At 37.1% G+C, this 21692-nt stretch overlaps 1 protein-coding gene across 1 annotated transcript in view; it reads left to right on the top strand.

The window, feature by feature from the left end:
* The window catches only part of LOC123382726 (complement factor H-like), a 60393-nt gene extending 42820 nt beyond the window's left edge, over positions 1-17573 (top strand). Inside the window, exons 9-18 of the mRNA XM_045048530.1 lie at positions 203-379; positions 1379-1561; positions 1669-1851; positions 4354-4527; positions 6418-6600; positions 7057-7266; positions 9117-9290; positions 9997-10173; positions 16286-16468; positions 16925-17573. Coding sequence (XP_044904465.1) covers positions 203-379; positions 1379-1561; positions 1669-1851; positions 4354-4527; positions 6418-6600; positions 7057-7266; positions 9117-9290; positions 9997-10173; positions 16286-16468; positions 16925-17133 — 1853 coding nt within the window. The 3' untranslated portion in view covers positions 17134-17573. The remainder of the gene's footprint in view (positions 1-202; positions 380-1378; positions 1562-1668; positions 1852-4353; positions 4528-6417; positions 6601-7056; positions 7267-9116; positions 9291-9996; positions 10174-16285; positions 16469-16924) is intronic.
* Positions 17574-21692: the final 4119 nt, after the last annotated feature.

Here is a 21692-nt window from a genome sequence, read left to right as displayed (position 1 = left end):
ACATATGTTGCTCTTCAATGCCTTAATATTTCTCAGGGTCTCCTATGAATTTAGAGGGCGTAGAAAACCTAATATGTAAAATTTTCTGTGGCTCCTCTGTATAAGCAGTACCCAGCACCTCATTTTTATACGACACATATAAAATTTACTTTGCCAATGATTCATTTTATATTCTCACCAAATTATTTGAACATTTTTATAGAAATAGAATGCAAGATTCCTGAAATCGAAGATACCTTAAATATTCAGCCTAAAGAAGACAAATATAAAGTCGGAGATGTGTTGAAATTCTTCTGCACACAAAGACTTCAAAGAGTTGGACCAGATTCAGTTCAGTGTTACGACTTTGGATGGTCCCCTAATCTTCCAACATGTAAAGGTGAATATTTATCTTCTAATTGCTACAACAAGAAATAGGATTTTTGAAACCAACATTTTTATGGTTTTGTTTCTCTCACGCTTAATTTTCTGTTGGCTTCAAGTGTGTGTGTCTATAATCTAATTCATTAAGCCAGGACATGTGTTGGGTAGTAGATATCTCAGATTTTCTTATTTAAGAAATTAATCTCCACTTGTTTCTTGAAATATGTAGTGGTAATAGCCATAGATACGTATATTATGCCTCAGTGTTTGTTACTTTTCCTTTTGACTACAATTCCACTGTTAATATTGGACACTTGGTATGGCATGGGCCTTCCCTCAACCTTCATCGAGTGTCTAAATAATATTCAAGCAATATATAGTTAATTCAGTCCATTCAATCACATGTATGTCTTAACCAAAGTTAAAATATGTTGATAAAATGCTAGCCTCAAATGATGACATTTTTTTCAAACAGTTTTGATAAAATTTTTCCATGGCATATGAATATTGTTAACATTTACATGACCATATTTATTAATTGGTTTGCATACATCTCTAGAATATCTAGATTATTAAACATGTTTTCTGGGTTTCAATATACTTCCAATATACTAGTTCAGTGTAATTGACAGTACTGGGTTGCGGTGCCTGGGTGGCTCAGTTGGTTGAGCATCTGAATCCTGATTTCAGCTCAGGTCATGATCCCTGGGTCATGGGATCGAGCCCCATGTCGGGTTCCATGCTGAACATATAGAGCCTGCTTAAGATTCTCACTCTCTCTCTTTCTCCTCTCCCTTCTTATCTTCTATCTCTCTTTCTAAAATAATAATTTTGAAAAAAGAACTGGGAAACATGTTTCTCGTTTAAGCACTATTTGTTTTTCATTGCTTAAGAAGGCTATAATAAAGTATATTATAAATAATATAAATTAATTAAAGAAAAAACTCCATTTCATTGTTTTTTAAGTTGTGAAATAGGTAATTTGATCCCTATTTACACATTATTTCTCCTGTAGAGCAAACAAAACAGTGTTCTCCACCTCCTCAACTCCTTAATGGGAAAGTTAAAGAAACACAGAAAGAAAACTATGAACACAACGATTTGGTGGAATATGTGTGCAATCCTAGATTTCTGATGAAGGGTGTTAATAAAATTCAGTGTGTTGATGGACAGTGGACAGACTTGCCTATTTGTATTGGTAATGTATAAAATATATTCATATTTAACATAAACCAACCTTTTATATTTATAGAAACACATAAATTATATTTTATAAGTGAACATATTTTTCTGAACTTTTCACAGAGGTGGAGACTACATGTGGAGATATACCAGAACTTAATTACGGCTACGCTGTTCAGACTTCTAACCCTCCCTATCACCATGGAGATTCAGTGGAGTTCAATTGCAGAGAAGGATTCACAATGATTGGACAGAAATCAATTACATGTATAAGTGGATTATGGACCCAACTTCCTCAGTGCATTGGTGAGAAGACACTTCTCAAATAGACGGTCAATGAAATATAAAATTTTTATTGTAAAAACTGTATCTGCAAACATAGTTTTGAAATTTAGATATATGCTTGAAAATGTCAGGTCTTAAATTATAATGATTGCTTATTGTCTACAAAGGAAAATATAAACTAGCAAGAGAGTCTGATCACCCTTTCTATCCCTGAAATTAACATGGTTTTTAAGTGTGAAGCTAAATATTCCTTACAGTTATTCGTATGATTTAAATCTGAATACTAATCGCCAGGAAAATAGAAGCATATTTGCATAAATCCCATTTTTGTTTTACGCGGCACTCTTGTTTTCAGGCCCTGGAAAACAGACAAAGTCAAGAAAGTGCCCACTTGCTACGTCCCTATAGGAATCTTGCCTCTCTCAAAGCTTCTAAGGATTTCTCAGTCTGTTTCAAATGCGGCAGCAAGAAGTTAATGTGCCAAAGGGTGGGTGAGCTGCAGACCCTCTGGGTTCGCAGTATAAGTCAGTCAAAGGAGGCAGTCAGGGTGGGGCCAGGAAACAAACCTGATTGTTGGACTTCACTCTGGTTGATGTATGTGCATCATCCTGACCTTTGGATGACCATGTCTTTGATGACTAGCTGGGAAAATACTGGGGGCCCTTTTCCTTTTTCCCTTGGAATGAGTTCTTTCCTACAGTTTTCTTGGGTCCTACATTCAAAGAGAGTCCTGGATGTCCAATCTTACTTATTCACCAGATGTCTAGGCATTAATTGTTCCAAGGAGAAGGTAGGGGTTAGGCTCATGTTCCATGGGAGCAAGATTGACACCTGTTTTGTTCACGATGTATTCCCAATATACAAAGGACTGGTGACCATACAGCAGACATTAAATAGGAGTTTGTTGAATGAAACATTAGGTTTTGTTGCTTTTTAATCCTTACATTTTTGCTAGACACATTCCCATGAGAAGTATTGCCAGTCCTTCAAGACCAAATTTCATCTTTGTCCTCTTCTATCTCCACAAACGATTTCCCCTCATTTATATGGGGGAAAACCCAAGGTTGTAACAGGCATGAAAACTTTCAACTTTTCACTCTTATACTAAAACATCTATTTCATTTATTACTCTTTTTAGATCTCAGAGTTTGCCTTTCCAAGGTTAATCTTCGACCTATATTCAAGTTTACCATAATCCACTTTTAACTATCATAGACCTTACTCCAATTTTCTCCTCTCAGTGTTTATTTTGTACCTCTAGCTAGTCTAGCTTTTCACTCTTCTCAAAATGTTTATTTTCTCATAAGAATCAAGGAAATTCTTTCAGAAACCGGTCAATCATAGGACCATGACAACACCCACCACCACTCCTTTTGACTATAGATGAGTTACTATCACCTGAAGAAAACCTTGTTTTGTCTCCCTCAACACTGAAGACAAGCCCTAAAAACAGAATTTATTTTCAGCCTCTAGTGTGTTTTGAATTATTCCCCTTTGTTTTATTTTTTATTGTATTACAAAATCATTACTTCTTTGGGTACTTATTAAAAAATCCAAAGACCTACTCAATTGATATTTTATCAACTTGACAAAGTACTCCGGCTGCATTGAATTTTTCAAGTATGTAGTTGTATAAAAAGTTGTTATACTCGTATTAGAGTCAACAAAATTGACTCTTACAATATTATTGAATTATAGGTTGACCTGATGTACAAAATAGTTTTTCACAGATTGAAAGAGTATATACGGTATACAGGTTGTGACTTGAAGCACCCAGTTTCTGAGTCCAAGTATTTGTCCCATTTTAGTGATCATGCAAAAGATCTGCTTAAGTGTTCACATTTTACGTAATACATTTTAGATGTGTTTATTAAATTACCCTAAGTGAAGGGGCACCTGGGTGGCTCAGTCAGTTAAGCATCCGACTTTGGCTCAGGTCATGATCTCAGTGTCGGTGAGTTCCAGCCCCGCGTCAGGCTTTGTGCTGACAGCTCAGAGCCTGGAGCCTGTTTCAGATTCTGTGTCTCACTCTCTCTCTGACCCTCCCCCGTTCATGCTGTCTCTCCCTGTCTCAAAAATAAATAAACATTAAAAAAAATTTTTTTTTAAAAATTACCCTAAGTGAAAAAATATATTCAGTTTTCTGAAACACGATATTTAAACTATCAGCTTCATACATTCTATTTCCACAGATAAATAGGAGACCAAATTTAACCAGGTGATGACTGTTCAGTGTGTAAATCATCCAAAAAAGTGAGCCTCTTAATGCTTTTCTAATCCCCAAAGTGCAGGCTGTATTTATGGCAGACATTTTCTCTGAAATTTCAAAGCCTGGACACGGGACTTATGTTCAGACATAATAAATAGCCCATCACATGCAATATGATCAGGAATGACTTGGTTGGTGGGACTTACGGGCATAAATTCTAATTTCGATATACTATTGAGTCTAAGCTATTGTTCTGCATTAACTGCTTTGATTCTTGTAAGTAGTCTTTTCAAGGCAATATTTTCATTTTCTAGCAACAGATGAACTTCAGAAGTGTAAATACAGCTTAATTATACGTGCGGCGAATCCATTATACAAGACCAAATTTGATCATAATGAGAAGATAAGTTACAAATGTAGAGGAAAATTAGAACAGAAACACTCAACGTGCATAAATGGAAGATGGGATCCTGAACTAACCTGCACAGGTAAGCTCTTGTTTATAGTACTTTCAAAATCTTACTCTATTTATGCCGAACTTGCCAAAGCAGTATTTCGGCATCTTTTAAACATGTTTAGCTATTTATTATTACAAATAACTTTGAAGCCGGAAGGGAATTTAGAAACTAACCAAAACATCATTTCTAGATATTAAGTGCATCAGTGCTTCAGTCAGCTATAAAACAACCCACCCAGAAACTTGATGGCCTCAAATTAATGCTCGGTCGGGTATCTTTAAGAAATAGTGATTTGGTTTTCTTTGAGGCTGAGGAGAGCACAAAGATGGCATCCCCTGCTCCACATTCCCTGAGAGCACCTCGGTGGCCCCCAGATGTGTGGCAAATCTCAAGTCTACCCCTCAGGCTACCGGTCTAAGACAGATAATTAGGCTTGTTTCCCAGAAAGTCTGGGCTGTGTTTCAGGCTGCTTTGTAGTGCCCCGGAGGTAGTGGCCCACCAAGAGTTATCTCTCGGATTGTTGTAGTGTGTTGCAGGCCCCAGAAATGCAAGCCCCTCAGGCCACTAGAGCCTGGGGATCAAGGAGTGTGCCCTCTGTGGGCTGAGCATGCTGGCCAGGTTTAGCGAGGCAGCAGAATGCAGGGCTGGGGCCCGCTCGCCGGCTTTGATGAAGCCACAGGAGAGCCCTGGGCTGGAGTGCACCCACTGGTGCCATCAAGGTAGAGGGAAAGTGCAGACATGGCACCTGCCGGAGATTTAGTTGCCAGACCAACCTCTGGTAAAATGTATCAAAGGAAGTTGAAATTAAGATTATTAGGACAAAAATGCTTAAACAAGCAGATATAGAAGAGAATAAATCCTTGAGAATACATTGAAAAAATATGCCAAGCAAATGAAAACAGAAATAAGAAAAAAACTTTTGATTAAATATAAAATATTCCTGCATCTGCTAAAGATAGAAATAGAAAATATGACCATATTAGTCAGCATGAATGAATTATATTCCGTCAACAATTTCTCTGAATTGAATACAAAGTGTCAGATAATTGGAAGGACTCAGGAGACTTCCCAGTGTATACTCACATAAGGTCTTTAATGAAATAAACGCATGGCAGGAGAAAGCAAAACGTAGGTATCACAGAGAGGTCCAAAAGCCCCCAGGGTTAGTCGCCCAGAGTCTTCCCTCAGTGGAACAGGACATCTTTGTCTCCAGGTTATGAACTGCCACGGTACATGTGAGGTATCTCTGCTTTATGGGAGCTCAAACGCAAGTTTGCAAAGGAATCTTGTATACCTTGCTGGTCATAGAAGGAAAGTCAGGCTGTCTAATCCGTTAAACAGGGTGCATTTCATCATCTGTATATCTCTAAACAGTGTCGGCAAACTAGTCAACAGTATCTCCAGAGTGTTTTGAACTTTAAACAACACACTGTTAATCACTAATGACCATATCTAATTCATGTCTTGGCCAGGAACCTGTATCAAATAATTGATCTTTAACTACATGTAATTCTTCCTTTGGCTAATTATTTTCCATTCCACATCTTATACGGGTTTTAATGCAATCACAATACATTTGATTATAGATAGCTGTAAAAAGATCCTAATATCAGTATTTATTTAGTGCCTGTTACTGAGTGGATGATTCAGTTAGTACATCGTAATGGTTAGAAATAATTAAAAGAAGTTTTACATAAATTATGCACGATTTATCACAGAAGGAATAAAAGGAAGATACTACCATTAAGACCACCTGTGATGTATTAAAGCGCTCTCCAAGCTGAAGAGTATCACATATTTAAGCATGACATTATTATTTGATCGTTTATGATACATTATTATTGAATTTTCTCTTTGATTTTTCTCTTTAATATTTTTAACTTCTGATTTCATCACGAAATCTAATTTTCATATTTGTAGAAGTACAAATGCAGTCATGCCCACCTCCACCTCAGATTCCCAATGCTCACAAGATGGCAACGACGGTAAATTATCAGGATGGAGAAAAAGTATCTGTTGTCTGTCAAGACAATTATATAATTCAGGATGCAGAGGAAATCGTGTGCAAGGATGGAAGATGGCAGTCAATACCACACTGCGTTGGTCAGTAATGCATAACTTGCTTTGTAACATTCTTTCAAATGAGGTTAATACTCCCCTGTGCTTTGTGTAAATGAACAAGATAAGGACCTTTCTGTCTATCTATTTCACTTTATCTTGAAACAGTAAATTGTAATCTAAGTATACAAATCAATCGGCATTCTTTCACTTCTACTATGAAAGAAACAGACCAAAACTTTGGGTTACTGTGTAAATACCATAGAAAATTTGTTTGTAAATACCATAGAAAATTTCACTCGAGATGAACAGGACAAGAATGTGGGGGCAGAGTGAACAAGCAGATACTACTGTAGATTTGATGGAGACATGAGCTTGCAAATTCCAGATGTTTTTTAGTTTTTCAGTAATTTAATTTTTCAGATTATCCTTATTTTACAACCTCAACTAGTATTTGATTACATTTTTCAATTTAAACATTGATCTCTGTTGTTTATACAGAAAAAAGCCCATGTCCTCAACCACCTCAGATAGAGCATGGAACCATTAAATCATCTCCATTTTCAGAAGAGATGGACGAACCATTGAAACCTGAGGTTTATGTACATGGCACCAAATTAAATTACAGTTGCGAGGATGGTTTCAGGATATCTGGAAAAGATGAGATAACGTGCCACATGGGAAAATGGAGTTCTCCACCTCGGTGTGTAGGTGAGGACAGTATGCAAACCACAATTCTATTTTCGATATAATCCATTAAGCATAATCAATTGTCGTCAAATTCGTGAGAAAGAATCCGTTAGATTTCTAAATATACAAACTCATTTATAGCTAAATATCTAAAATCATTTATATATTTATGTACCTTACCAGCAATTTTGCCTCATCAAGTCTATCCTCTTTGTGTTCATTTCATTGACTCATTACAGACTCACTTTGAATTCTGCCAATTGTTTAATGCAAACTAGATGTGTAGCACAATTAAATTAAACCTACCTATTCATATTCCTTTCCCATGTATAGAACTTGTTCTGTTTGCTTTGCCCTGAGTTTTTTTTGTTAAATTGTTTTCTTTTCTCTGTAATGTCATTTCTGAGTTCTTACAATATATGGTACTTAAGATGATTACTTCTCAATGCTCTTCTTTTTATTATTCACTATTGGTTTGAGAAACAACTGATGGTCTCTTTCATAAATATATTGAAATTGTTATTATTTTTATTTTTTAAGTTTTAGTTTAAATTCCAGGTAGTTAACATGCAGTGTAATATTAGTTTCACGTGTAGAATATGGTGATACAACACCTGATGGTCAAAACAAGTGTTCTCCTTTATCTCCATCACCTATTAAACCCATCCTCCCACCCACCTCCCTTCCGGTAACCGCATTGTTCTCTATAATTAAGAGTCTGTTTCTTGGTTTGCCTCTCTCTCTTTCCCCCTTTTGCTCATTTGTTTTGTTTCTTAACTTCCACATGTGAGTGTGTATAATCATGTTATTAGTCTTTCTCTGACTTATTTCACTTAGCATTATACTCTCTAGCTCCATCTGTGTCATTACCAATCACAAGATTTCATTCTTTTTATGGCTGAATAATATTCCGTTGTATATATATATACCACCTCTTCTTTCCCCATTCATCTATCGATCGACACTTGGGCTGCTTCCATATCTCAGCTATTGTAAATAATGCTGCTATAAATATAAACATCAAGGTACATGTATCCATTTGAGGTAGTAGTTTTGTATTCTTTGGGTAAATATCTAGTAGTGCAATTGCTGGATCTAGTTCTATGGTTTAACATTTCGAGGAATCACCATACTGTTTTTCCAGAGTGGCTGCACCAGTTGGCATTCCCTCACCAACAGTGAAAGATGGTTTTCCTTTCTCCACATTGTCGCCAACACCTGTTGTTTCTTGTGTGTTGATTTTTGCCTATCTGACAGTTGTGAGGTGATATCTCCTTGCAGTTTTGAATTGCACTTCCAGGATAATCAATGTGATGTTGAGCATCTCTTTATGTGTCTGTTGGCTGTCTGTATGTCTTCTTTGGATATATGTCTGTTCATGCCTTCTGCCCGTTTTTAATTGGGTTACTTTCTTCGGATGTTGAGTTTTATAAGGTCTTTTATATGTTTTGGTTCCTAACCCTTTATCAGCTATGTCATTTGCAAATATCTTCTCCCTTTCCGTAGCTTGCCTTTTAGTTTTGTTGATTGTTTCCTTCACTGTACAGAGTGTTTTATTTTGATGTAGTCCCAATAGTTTATTTTTGCTTTTGTTTCCCTTGCCTCAGGAAACATATCTAGAAAGAAGTCGCTACGGCCGATAATATATTGACATGTTTAGTTTCAAGTTCCTACTCAGGTTGCCAGCTGGATACACATCAGAATAATGATTTTAGGAAGCATTTGCACACCGTCTCTGTGATATGATTACAGATCCTGTGTTATCATATTTTTCAAACAAAACTGCCCAATATGGAAACCAGTACATAAAATTAAATTTCAGATGTAGTAAAACATGGAGTCATTCTTTCTTTGTCTCCTTCTTTTTTTAGGACTTTCCTGTGCGCCACCACACTTGATTCCACATGGTATTCTGTCTCATGTATCAGACAGTTACCAATATGGAGAAGAAGTAACGTACAAATGCACCGAAGGTTTTGAGATTAATGGACCTGCATTCATAAGATGTATAGGAGGAAAATGGTCCCATCCACCAGAGTGCAAAAGTATAGTGTATTTAATTTTACTCTACGATTGATAAATATTCTTAATTCAGAGCATAAATGGTACAAATATGAAACTAGGCAGTAATTCCAGAATTCAACAGGGTATCTCTGGGAAGCTGTGGATTCTAGTAGAGAATTAATAGCCATAGTAATAACAAAAGTGTGACAGCATGAGCCAAATTATTTCACTTTCATGTCACCGTGTGTGCACAGTAGACCTCCTGTGATACACATCCTCAGACTTCTCATCTCTGTTCCTGTGTCACAGCTGGTCCCTGCTCATCAATCCCATCATGATTCAATTTACTGTTAGTTTGTCAGTTATCTCCTTGTATGTATATAGTTTTCTGAGATGTTTGACATGAATAAAGGTAACAGATTTTGACAGAAGTGAAAATACAAATACATAAGGTAGATGGCTTGTATGGGCAAGAAAGAATTTGAATGCAAGAAGTGTGATCTCAAGCATTACATGTATCCATATCTCTTCAGGCTTACGATGTCATCATCCCCATGTTATACTTTGATAAACATAGGACTATTCAATATAATTAAGCAAGACTTCTAACATATTTTTTCAAGGTATAAGAAAAATTTTGCAAGGTATTCATTGGTTCGATGTGTACCTATTATTCTACATTATAGTTATTACCCATTATGTATTTTAAAATGTTTACTGAACAAGTACATATTCTTTTTCTTTCAGACACGGATTGTTTTAGCTTACCCGACTTCGGTAATGCCACACCCATAGGCCAGAAGAAGACGTTATATAGGTCAGGAGAAAAAGTGACTTATAAATGTCCAAATAATTACCTTTTGGATGGGCCAAATACTATCCAGTGTATTAACAGCCAATGGATAGGAAAGCCAATATGCAGAGGTACTTCAATGAAATTTTGAAACCCATTTGTGAAAATGTCTTAACTAATATAGTATGCAATTCCTTCTAACAGCACTTATGAAATGGACATGGATTATTCTTTTAGGCCAGGTCGAAGAAGTTTATGTTTTAACATAAAGGGATATAATTGTGTACTCAGTGGTCAATCTGAAAGCCCAGTGGTTCTCAAACTGTGGTCTCTGGAAGAACAGAATCAGCATCTTCTGGGAAATGGTTAGAAATGCAAATGTGAATTCACAGGCTTGCTCAGACCTGTGGTGGCAAAAACTCTGGGGCTGCAACCCTGAAAGTGTCTTAACAATTCCCAAGGGATTCAGTGTATACTCCAGTCTAGGAGCCATACCTATAACCTGTTATATTTACGTCCACCTGAATCTCACTGGTGAATTATACATTATGCATTGAAATGTCCTTAAGCGTTTGCAAAAAAGAATCATTGAAGGCTGTTTTTGTCAATTGTACATTTATTTTTCTGTTATTTTGCCACTCATCTCCTGTTTGCACTCTCAGTTAATCATCTTTGTCCTTCAGCTCTGGTATTCTTCAAAGCGTGTTAAATCTTCATTTATTCTCTAAGGAAGTGGCTGCTGTGTTTATTTTTCTAAGGGCCTAAAATTACATTCATAAACAGGGTAATTGCAAGCCAAATTCTGATGTCGAATAATCTTTTTATTTTGATTTTCTTGTGGTTTATAAATTCATTTTGAAAATATATAATTTGGAAGAGTGATTTGACTAGACCCTAAGGGATATGTCCAGAAAAACTCTCAGTTTCGTAGAAGTTTAAGTCTTATAAAATAAAATATATTGCTTTATCTTCTTTTCTTCAATCTTATATGTAAATTTCTTAAAATTAGCAGCCTTTCATGACAGATTGACTGTTGATTTAAAATCCTCTTAGAGATCTATTTGGAATCCCATTCATTGATTTGCTACTCAACATGATCATTGTGTTAGAGATGCGACTTTTTTTCTTTCTATTCAGGTATTTCCTGTGGGAATCCACCCAGAGTGAAACATGCTATTATACTAGAAGAGGTGCCTAAGTATCTATCTGGTCAGAGGGCACGTTATGAATGCATCAAACCTTTTGACCTGGATGGGGCAGAAAAGTGATATGTTCACATGGGAACTGGACACAACCACCTCAGTGCCTAGTTAGAGTATCTTATTTCCTCCCCAAACTTTAGAGAATGTTTTAGGGACTAAATATGTTAACATAAATATATAATGTAGTAGTTACTATACAATCATCTTTTAATCTTAAATAAAACGATGGTGCTTAAACTCCAATTTTTTCTTTTTGTGGACTGCATAAGTGATATGACATATTTATTTTATGAAGGATTTGACCAGATTAGCACACCTGGAATCATGGAAAATTCTCTATCTTAAGCATTAAGACACTTGGTTGTTTCCTGAGGAATAAGTGTATTAAAGATATGTTGAGGACATTTGACAGCCCTATAAAAATTTCACTTGGAGACAGAATCAGCAGCTGGAATGTGATCATAGATTGGGATACAATTTTGGGCTACTTCAGCGTGTGGATTACATTTAAAGAAGGTTACTAGCTGAGTTCAACCTGGGAATTAGTGTATACAGAAGAAAAGGTCTAAGAACTTGGTCATAGGACACTCGAGTATTCAGAGTTTAGGAAAGAAGAGGAGCCAACAAAGCAGATACTATATAGCCACCAGTTTTTCAAATCAACTTTTCCTGGCATTTATATTTCCCAGTCTTTTGCTTTGATCCCACCTACGTTTTTCATGTTTAAAGTGAGTTTCTTTTAGACGCCCTATGGTTGGATCTTGTTTATGTGTGCACTCTGCCATTTTAGTCTTTTCACTGAAGTATTTAACCCACTTACATTTAAAGTAATATTTGATAGATCAGGGCTGTGCCAGGCATTTTATTTATTTTGTGTTCCCTGTTTTTCACTCCCATTTCCTTTTCTCATTATCTCTATGGACTTTTGGAACATTTTAAGATAACTTCCATTTTGGTATATCTGCATTGTTTGGGGGCATATCTCTTTGTATCATTTTATGAGTGGTTGCCCTAGGTATTAAGAGCTACATAATAGCTTATCATTCCCTCCTGGTCTTGACATTTTACCACCTCACGTGAATGTGGAAACCATACTTCCATTTAGGTCCATTTACCCTCCCCACATTTTCTTTTCTTTTCTCTTTTCTTTTCTTTTCTTTTCTTTTCTTTTCTTTTCTTTTCTTTTCTTTTCTTTTCTGTAGGGTTCACATCCAGTATGGAACCCAACGTGGGGCTTGAACTCACAACACCTGAGCTGATATCAAGGGTCAGGCACTTAACTGACTGAGCCCCCAAGCACCCCTTACCCTCCCCACATTTTAAACATAAATGCCTTTTTTTTCCTTAGTAAGCATAAATGTCTTTAGTGTTTCTTCTACTTATATTGAGCACTATAGGAAATGACAGAATGTTGCCCAAACATCAAATACAACAAACTCCTTATGAAAAAGAGTCTATTATATTTACCCTTATTTTTCTCAGTTCCCTTGTTCTTTCTTCCTGCATGAAGTCTCAGTCCTCCTTCTGTTATCTTTTCGGTGCTATTTGAAGAATTCCTTTAGCAATTCTTTAAAGATAGATCTGCTGGAGATATTTTCCCCGTTTTCCTTTGTCTCAGAACGTCTTTATTTCTCCCTTATATCCTAAGGATGGCATCACTGGATATAGCATTCGGGATGACAGTTTCTTTTCTTCTAGCACTTGAAAAACATTGTCACTTCTCTCTGGCTCGATGGACACAGATGAGAACCCCACGGACACTTGAACCCTTTTTCCCTTAGAGGTTTGCCTAATTTCTGTGTAGCTGCTTTTGAGATTTTTCCTTTTCTTTAGTTTTCCTGAGTTTGATTATGATGTATCTTGGCTTGAATTTCTTTAGGATTATCCCGTTTGGCTATTTCAGTATGAATGTTTATGCCTTGTACCCAACTTGGGAAATTTTCAGCCATTATTTTTGGAACTCTCTCTCTTTTTTTTTTTTTTTTTTCATCTGCAACCCCTTTTTTTCTCTTTCTGGTTGTCCATGGTTTACTATATACTCTTACTGGCCCCTGAGACCCTGTCCACTTTTGTTTTCAGTCTGTTTTCAAAGTGAGCAATCTGTATTGTATATTCAAATTGATTTATCCTTCTGTCATCTGTGATCCATGATAGAGCCCATCCAGTGAGGATTTTTAACAATCCATTATTATGTTTTTCTGTTCTATAATTCCCATTGGATTTTTAAAAGCCATCACTAAATAATTCCATTATCTGTGTCATTTAAGTGTTGCCATCTGTTGATTATCTTTTCTCTTTTGAGATTTTACTGGTCTTTGGTATGGTAAGTAATTTTCTCTCTCTTTAAAATTTTATTTTGAGAGAGCGAGCGAGAGCGTCCTCACACCAGCACACAAGCAGAGGAGGGGCAGAGTGAGAGCGAGAATCCCAAGCAGGATCCTCTCTGCCATCATAGACCCCAACACAGGGCTCGAACTCTTGAACTGTGGTATTATGACCTGAGCCAAAGTCAAGAAGTGTTGGATGCTCAACCCACTGAGCTACCAGATGCCCCTATATTGAGTGATTTTCTTTTTTTTTTATTTCTTTATTTATTTTGTAATTTACATCCAAGTCAGCATACAGTGCAACAGTGATTTCAGGAGCAGATTCCTTAATGTCCCTTATGCATTTAACCCGATTTAATCCAACTCCCTCCCACAACCCCTCCAGCAACCCTCAGTTTGTTCTCCATATTTATGAGTCTCTTCTGTTTGTCCCCCTCCCTGTTTTTATATTATTTTTGTTTCCCTTCCCTTACATTAATCTGTTTTGTCTCTTAAAGTCCTCATATGAGGGAAGTCATATGATATTTGTCTTTCTCTGACTAATTTCACTTAGCGTAATACCCTCCAGTTCCATCCACGTAGTTACAAATGGCAAGATTTCATTCATTTTGATTGCCAAGTAATACTCCATTGTATGTATATATATATATATATATATATATATATATATATATATATATACCACATCTTCTTTATCCATCCACCCATCGATGGACAATTGGGCTCTTTCCATTCTTTGGCTCTCAATTGATAGTGCTGCTATAAACATGGGGGTGCATGTGCCCCTGCAAAACAGCATACCTGTATCCCTTGGATAAATACCTAGTAGTGCAATTCCTGGATTGTCGTGTAGTTCTATTTTTAATTTTTTGAGGAACCTTCATACTGTTTTCCAGAGTGGCTGTACCAGTTTGCATTCCCACCAGCAGTGCAAAAGAAATCCTCTTTCTCCACCTCCTCGCCAACATCTCTTGTTGCCTGAGTTGTTAATGTTAGCCATTCTGGCAGGTGTGTTTCCCTGATGATGAGAGATGTTGAGCATTTTTTCATGTGCCGGTTGGCCATCTGGATGTCTCTTTGGAGAAGGGTCTATTCATGTCTTTTGCCCATTTCTTCACTGCATTATTTGTTTTTTGGGTGTTGAGTTTGATAAGTTCTTTATAGATTTTTGGATACTAACCCTTTATCTGATAAGTCGTTTGCAAATATCTTCTCCCATTCTGTTGGTTGCCTTTTAGTTTTGCTGATTGTTCCCTTCGCTGTGAAGCAGCTTTTTATTTTGATGAAGTCTCAATAGTTCATTTTTGCTTTTGTTTCCCTTGGCTCTGGAGACGTGTTGAGTAAGAAGTTGCTGTGGCCAAGGTTAAGGAGATTTTTGCTGCTCTCTCCTTGAGGATTTTCATGGCTTCCTGTCTTACATTTAGGTCTTTCCTCTATTTTGAGTTTATTTTTGTGTATGGCGTGAGAAAGTGGTCCAGGTTAATTCTTCTGCATGTTGCTGTCCAGTTTTCCCAGCACCACTTGCTGAAGAGACTGTCTTTATTCCATTGGGTATTTTTTCCTGCCTTGTCAAAGATTAATTGTCCATACGTTTGTGGGTCCATTTCTGGGTTCCCTATTGTGTTCCATCGATCTGAGTGTCTGTTTTTGTGCTAGTGTAATGAGGGATTTTCAATTGTATTCTAGACATTTGGGATATTATGTTTTAAGGCTCTGGATTTTATTGACATCTCTTATTTATCAGGCCTCCAAGACTACCACAGTGCAAGTCCAGGCTTCCCACTTGACCTCCACTGACAACACGGCAAGTGGAGAGGTGTCTTATTCCCTGAGTGTGGAGAGCAGTCTGGGCTGCTCACTTGGCCTCTGTTGATCACTGTTGATCTGTGAGCCACACAGGGAGAGGACTGGTCTCGGTTTCTTTATGATGGTATTTGGGAGCATTTCAAGTATTGTAAAAAATACCTGTTTTGCTAGAATACTCCTCTCCTGGGCCTTTGGCTAAATGGAGTGGATGATTTTTGGAACTTTTTTTTTCTTGAACTTGATATCATTTCTGGGTTCCATTCTTCTTCAGTGCTCAGTCCAGGGTCCGTAGAAGGCACAATGAAAACCCAAATGAACTGTGTAATTCCTTGAATCCCAAGGTCTCTTATCAGATTGATATCTTCTCTGCATCTTTCGTAATCTCCTATGTTGGTTTTTATAATATGTTCAGGGTTTTTAGTTTTACTTAGCAGAAGGGATAAGCAGAAGTGTTTCTACGTCATCATGTCCAGAATGGGAGGCCAGCAATTGCCTTTCACATTATATAGATTTGTAATTCTTTGACATGATTAAAGAAACTGATGTTTCTTTTGTAATAACAATGAAAATCAATACATAGTAGACCATGCAGTATGTTGTAACTAATGAGAAAAATTTCTTTGTGTATATTAGCTATCCGTCTGGCATTTATTCAGTAGGAAAAATGGTTTTTAATACCAGAATACTGCAAAGCAGACATATTTGTTAATGCTTTATGTGTACTTTCATGTGGGATTAAAGGAAGTGCTTAAAAGTGTTATTCTCAGTTTAAATGATTAGAATTTCTCCGATGAATCATTTCTGTCAGCAGAAATCACAAGTCTTGATATTGTATATTGTGCTACATTTCTATTTACTTTAACCTGTTTTTCTTTGCACTTTCAATAAATCAAATAATATCTTTTTAGATCCTAATGAAAACTGTGGGCCCCCTCCGCCTCTTGACAATGGAGACATGACCACATTCCCAAAATCAGAATATCCTCCAGGATCATCGGTTGAGTACCGGTGCCAGTCCTTGTATGTGCTTGAGGGAAACAAGGTCATCACATGCAGATATGGACAGTGGTCAAAACCACCAAAGTGCTTAGGTAAATATTTTAATATTCACCTGGATCCTGGGAAATAATGAGAAAGGTGTTTTGCTGTTATTAACAGAATATTCATGGATTAACCACAACCATTGTGTCAAATGTTTGACTACTAAATATTAATCTGTGAAGAAATAAAGTTAGAAAACAGTCTTACTCAAACAACAACAGCAACAATATATTCTTTAATGAAAGCTCTTCCTATTGTTATTGACATGATGGATCTTTTATTATAACATTTAATTATCACACCTTAAACACAGTACCTCATTTTTACATCATTAATCATTTAAAATGATTTACATCTATGTGATAGATTTTCAGTGTATTGGTTTGGAAAAGGTTTGGCAACAGAGCCCTGGGCCAGTGTAGAAGATTCTACTTGAAAGTCTGAAATTCTGTGGAAAATATTTGTTTACTTCTTAATGCTTATGTTCATTTTTTTTAAACCTTCAGATGTGTGTATAATATCAGAAGACTCCATGGAAAGACATAACATACAATTACGATGGTCTTCTGTGAAAAAACTGTATTCCCCAACAGGGGATACTGTTGAATTTGAATGTAAAACTGGATATCGTAGCCAGACATCACAACAAACATTCCGAGCAACCTGTTGGGAGGGGAAGCTGACCTATCCTGTTTGTGTAAAAAGCAATGGTTAAGATGCAGTCCTAAAACTAAAATATGTACAATATTGAGAATCTTTCATTGTCAATCCAACTCAGTTTATTTTGTCAAGTGTTATTTAGCTCATTTACTTTCATAAATCAGAATTTGTGTTAAATATTATATGGATGATGTAATTAAATCTGAGAGACAGGGGCGCCTGGGTGGCGCAGTCGGTTAGGCGTCCGACTTCAGCCAGGTCACGATCTCACGGTCCGTGAGTTCGAGCCCCGCGTCGGGCTCTGGGCTGATGGCTCAGAGCCTGGAGCCTGTTTCCGATTCTGTGTCTCCCTCTCTCTCTGCCCCTGCCCCGTTCATGCTCTGTCTCTCTCTGTCCCAAAAATAAATAAACGTTGAAAAAAAAATTAAAAAAAAAATCTGAGAGACAAATAAATCACATCTTAAAAGTACCTCATTAAAACTTGGCAAACCAAAATTCTTTATGTCCTATTCTTAAAATATCTATGACAAGAAATTAGATTCAACCATTTCAGTGGTGACTTCTATCCATCTTTCTCCTACCTTTCTCACGTCTTCCTCCAAATTTCTGAGCCTTCCTGAAACTATCCATTTCAGAGGAAATGGGAGAAGATACTTCTTTACAACTTCAAAATAAGTTCACTTCAAAAACACATCAAAATCTATGTCATACCTCTGTCAGTTAGAAGATGTAAGCAGTTACTACTTAATATTGCTTATCTAGCAATAGATATACCAAAAACCGATGGGATACATGATCTCCTAAAAGATGACTCTCTAGCACACATAAAAATTCAAAGAAATCATAAAGAGAAATTGGATCTAACTGGTGCATAACTATCCTAAAATGTAACATGGAAGGGACAAAAAAATACATCAAGTATAAACACACAGAATGCTTTGAACACTGCATAAATGTTTACAGAGCAAAGATTGTCAGGAAGTAAAATAAAAAGTGTACAATAACTATAGTTGAATTTAGAGAAACTAGGGGTAGGAGTTGGTGTTGAACTTACACTTACCTGCAGTCTCCACTTTTTCTATCTTTCATATATCTTTCTATCTTTCATATATATCACCTTTAAACCCCAAAATGTGTTATTTTAAAATAAAGTAAGACAGTACATGCTGAGAACTATGAGAACCTCTTTGGTAATGATCTTCAAATCCAGTGACACATTCAGGATGTTGTTAGTATAGAGAGTTTTGGAAACATTCAACCGTAAGAGTCTGAAATATGATTTTAATGTTCATACATTCCAAACAACATAATTAGTTAACATCAATTGAACATAAACATTTTTAACTTCTACAAAAACATAAAAACTTAAAGATGAAAATAAAGATATAATTAAGGTAAAAATATTTTAAGATGATATCTTCTTCATTTTGCATCAAATCAAGTGTCATTCTTAGAATGAGTAAGCTGGCTGTCTCCAATGGAGTCAATTTATCTAAATCTGAATCACAAATGAGAGTCAATTTTCTCACATTTAAAGGACTATTGTTAAAATTGTCAAGTTATCTGTGGTGTTAATATTGGTGTAAATACTATTTCTCCAGAACATTTCACCTAATGCTGGTGGAATCAGTGTATGACAATTGGCCTGTAACCAATATGACCTATAACCATTTATTTTCACTTTTGGCTGCAAAATAATTACTTTTAAGATTAATTCTAACATTTTTCTGCAGTTATTGTCATTCCTGTGTAAAGATGAGTGTTACTTTGCCAACTCACTATAGCTTTTAACTGAAAAGGTTTGGTAAATCTTTAATTTTCAATTTTTAGAGTAAGAACTTGATAATAGTGAACTTCTGATAGCTTTACATATATATATTTTTTTGTTTTGTTTTGTTTTTAATGTTGTATCACCGGGGCACCTGGGTGGCTCAGTCGATTGAGCATCCATCATGATTTTGGCTCAGGTCATGGGACGGAGCCCAGGACTTGAGCTCTGGGTTCTGCGCTGAGTGGGGAGCCTGCTTAAGATTCTTTCTCTCTTTCCATTTGCCCCGCTCTCCCCACAGAGCTCTCCTCTCTCTCTCAAAATAATCAATCAATCAATAAATAAATATATCAGCATGGATTCATGAATTGTTATTTATTCAATTTGTCATAATTAATTATAGGCATTGTCTTTGAAGCTCAAATAATCCCAAATTTGGCTAGTTGAGAGCCTCTTGAAACTAGCTGCTGATTGCTTTGTTATACCCCATTATTCTTTGAGCATTTCTTAAGACCACAGGATGTTCCAGGCTCGCTGTGTATTTCCCTGCCCAATACCTGTAAGCATACACCTTTCCAAAGGGATCTGATTCTTTTTACTGGGAAATAGTGTTTAGAACCCAAGAATTGTACCATCCTGTGAAGAGAATTATGTTGAAATGTTCAACACTGTGGAAACGACTTTAAATGTCTTTTGGCTTGTCAGAAGACTGAAATAGAAGTGAAATTTAAAATTCATTTGCTCTGGGGCGCCTGGGTGGCTTGGTCGGTTAAGTGGCCGACTTTGGCTCAGGTCATGATCTCAGGGTCTGTGAGTTCGAGCCCCGCGTCGGGCCCTGTGCTGACACCTCAGAGCCTGGAGCCTGTTTCAGATTCTGTGTCTCCCTCTCTCTCTGCTCCTCCCCTGTTCATGCTCTGTCTCTCTCTGTCTCAAAAATAAATAAACGTTAAAAAAAAATTAAAAAAATAAAATAAAATTCATTTGCTCCTATTGGATCTTACAATTCAAGTTTAATAACACAGGGTAAAAAACTTTCTAGTACATTTCCTGTCTCTTCTCTTTACTCACATATTCTTATGTTTCAACATTTGCAAAAATAATATAAAAAGTTTAATGCAAACATTACTACTACCAGGTAAACTACTGAATGAAGGTTACAATGTCTTTGCATTTATTTTGTCCCAGGATGTTCAACTCTGAATGTAAGTACTCTCTTCCAAAATGACTTCAAATAATCCTTATCTCTGATTGGTTCACTTCCCAACTTAATACAGTTTTACATTTATTTGCATTCATATTTTAATTTTAAATCATGCTTCTTCCTCTGTTAAGCTAAACTTTTTAGATATGAAAAACACCTACATGTTTCAAAAGTCAAAGTCACATGACAAGGCTCTCTGAAGAGTAAGCTTTTTCCATCATTTATCTGTTTCCTCATTTAATAAAGTTATATTTTTATTAGTTTCTGTCATCCTCCCAGTGTTTATTACTCTCCTTTTTTCAATATATAGAAGGGAGGTGATTTTACACATTTATCTGTACCTTGCTGTTTTCGTATTTATCATTCTAATCTTCTCTTGAATAGCCTTCCTCAGCTCCCTGCACAGAGGCTGCCTCAGTAGCTGTGCTGCGGTAGACACTGGTCGCCAGCACAGTCTGGATCAAGCGTCCCCACATGTGGCTGCGTTGGGAGCCAGAAGGGAAAAGGCTGTCTGGCACTGCCCTCCTCTGGGCTCCTCTGACCTTGGCCTTGTCGCTGGGGTGCTTGAGAAGAAAGGCCTCCTAGGTCAGAAGGGTAGGAGGAGCCCAAGTTGCGCCTGGCCCCAGGCCACGTTAGGGGCCCTTGTAAGAATCCTGGTGGCGGGCAGACACTGGGAGACCTAATCTTTGGACGCCCAGTGTGAACTCCTCCTTTGTGTAACTGTGTCAGCGAACGAGCAATTAGTATTTATTTCTTGGTGGATGGACACTCTGCCCTTAACCGTTCCCATACGCAAAAATTAACCTAGTAGGAGCCAAGACCCCAGGTCTTTAAATCCATGCCTCCAGGCCACACAGCAGTCCCTTTCAGGGAAACCCAAAACTTCACACCTGTCAGAGTTTTGAAAAATATGACTGCAAATTTGCAAAACACTGTGTAACCCATCACACTCATTACCTCAATCGTTTCTCATAGAAACCCCATGACGTAGGTACTCCATGCACATCTTTCAGAGAATGCAAGGGTTTTAGAAAGAATAAGCCGTTGGCCCAGGATCACATTGCTAGGGAGAAGCCAAGCCATAACCTGACCCTAATCTGGCTCACAGATTTTTTTTTTTTTAATAAGCAACGTGAATAATTTAATTAGTTTTGGAAACCCCTCTCTCCCCAAATAACACCTGACGCAAAATGCAATAACGCTTTGCAAGAGTTACCTAGAGGTGGTCAAAAATATTTTAAAACAGATTTGAAGATTGTTTGTAGTGTTTTTACTCATAACATGAGGCGCAAACCTTGGGCGAGGGCGGATGCCCCGTATTGCTATCACCCCATGTAAATTTAAAACAAAAGAGAAAATTCGGAGACTTCCTAGCGTGCAATTAAATGCAAAGACAAACAAAGCCCTTAAGAAAACCATTCGAGAGGGCTACGAAACGAATAAAACACAAGGGTCAATTACTTCTGTGGGGCTGAATTAAACTGAAGGGAAGTCAAGACGCCCTAACGCCTACTGAGCGGCAATAGACAGAAGCACCTTAGCCACCGCGGGACCCCTGCAGGCGTGCAGGAGCCAGCCAGTCGCGCAGGCGCAGGGCCGGAGCGGGAATCCGCCCCGCCTTCCCCGGGCCCCGCCCCCCCGCTTC

This window comes from Felis catus, chromosome F1, assembly GCF_018350175.1.
Source record: "Felis catus isolate Fca126 chromosome F1, F.catus_Fca126_mat1.0, whole genome shotgun sequence".
NCBI lineage: Eukaryota > Metazoa > Chordata > Mammalia > Carnivora > Felidae > Felis > Felis catus.
The sequence above is the reverse complement of the archived record's forward strand: the minus strand, read 5'-3'. Positions and strand labels throughout refer to the sequence as shown.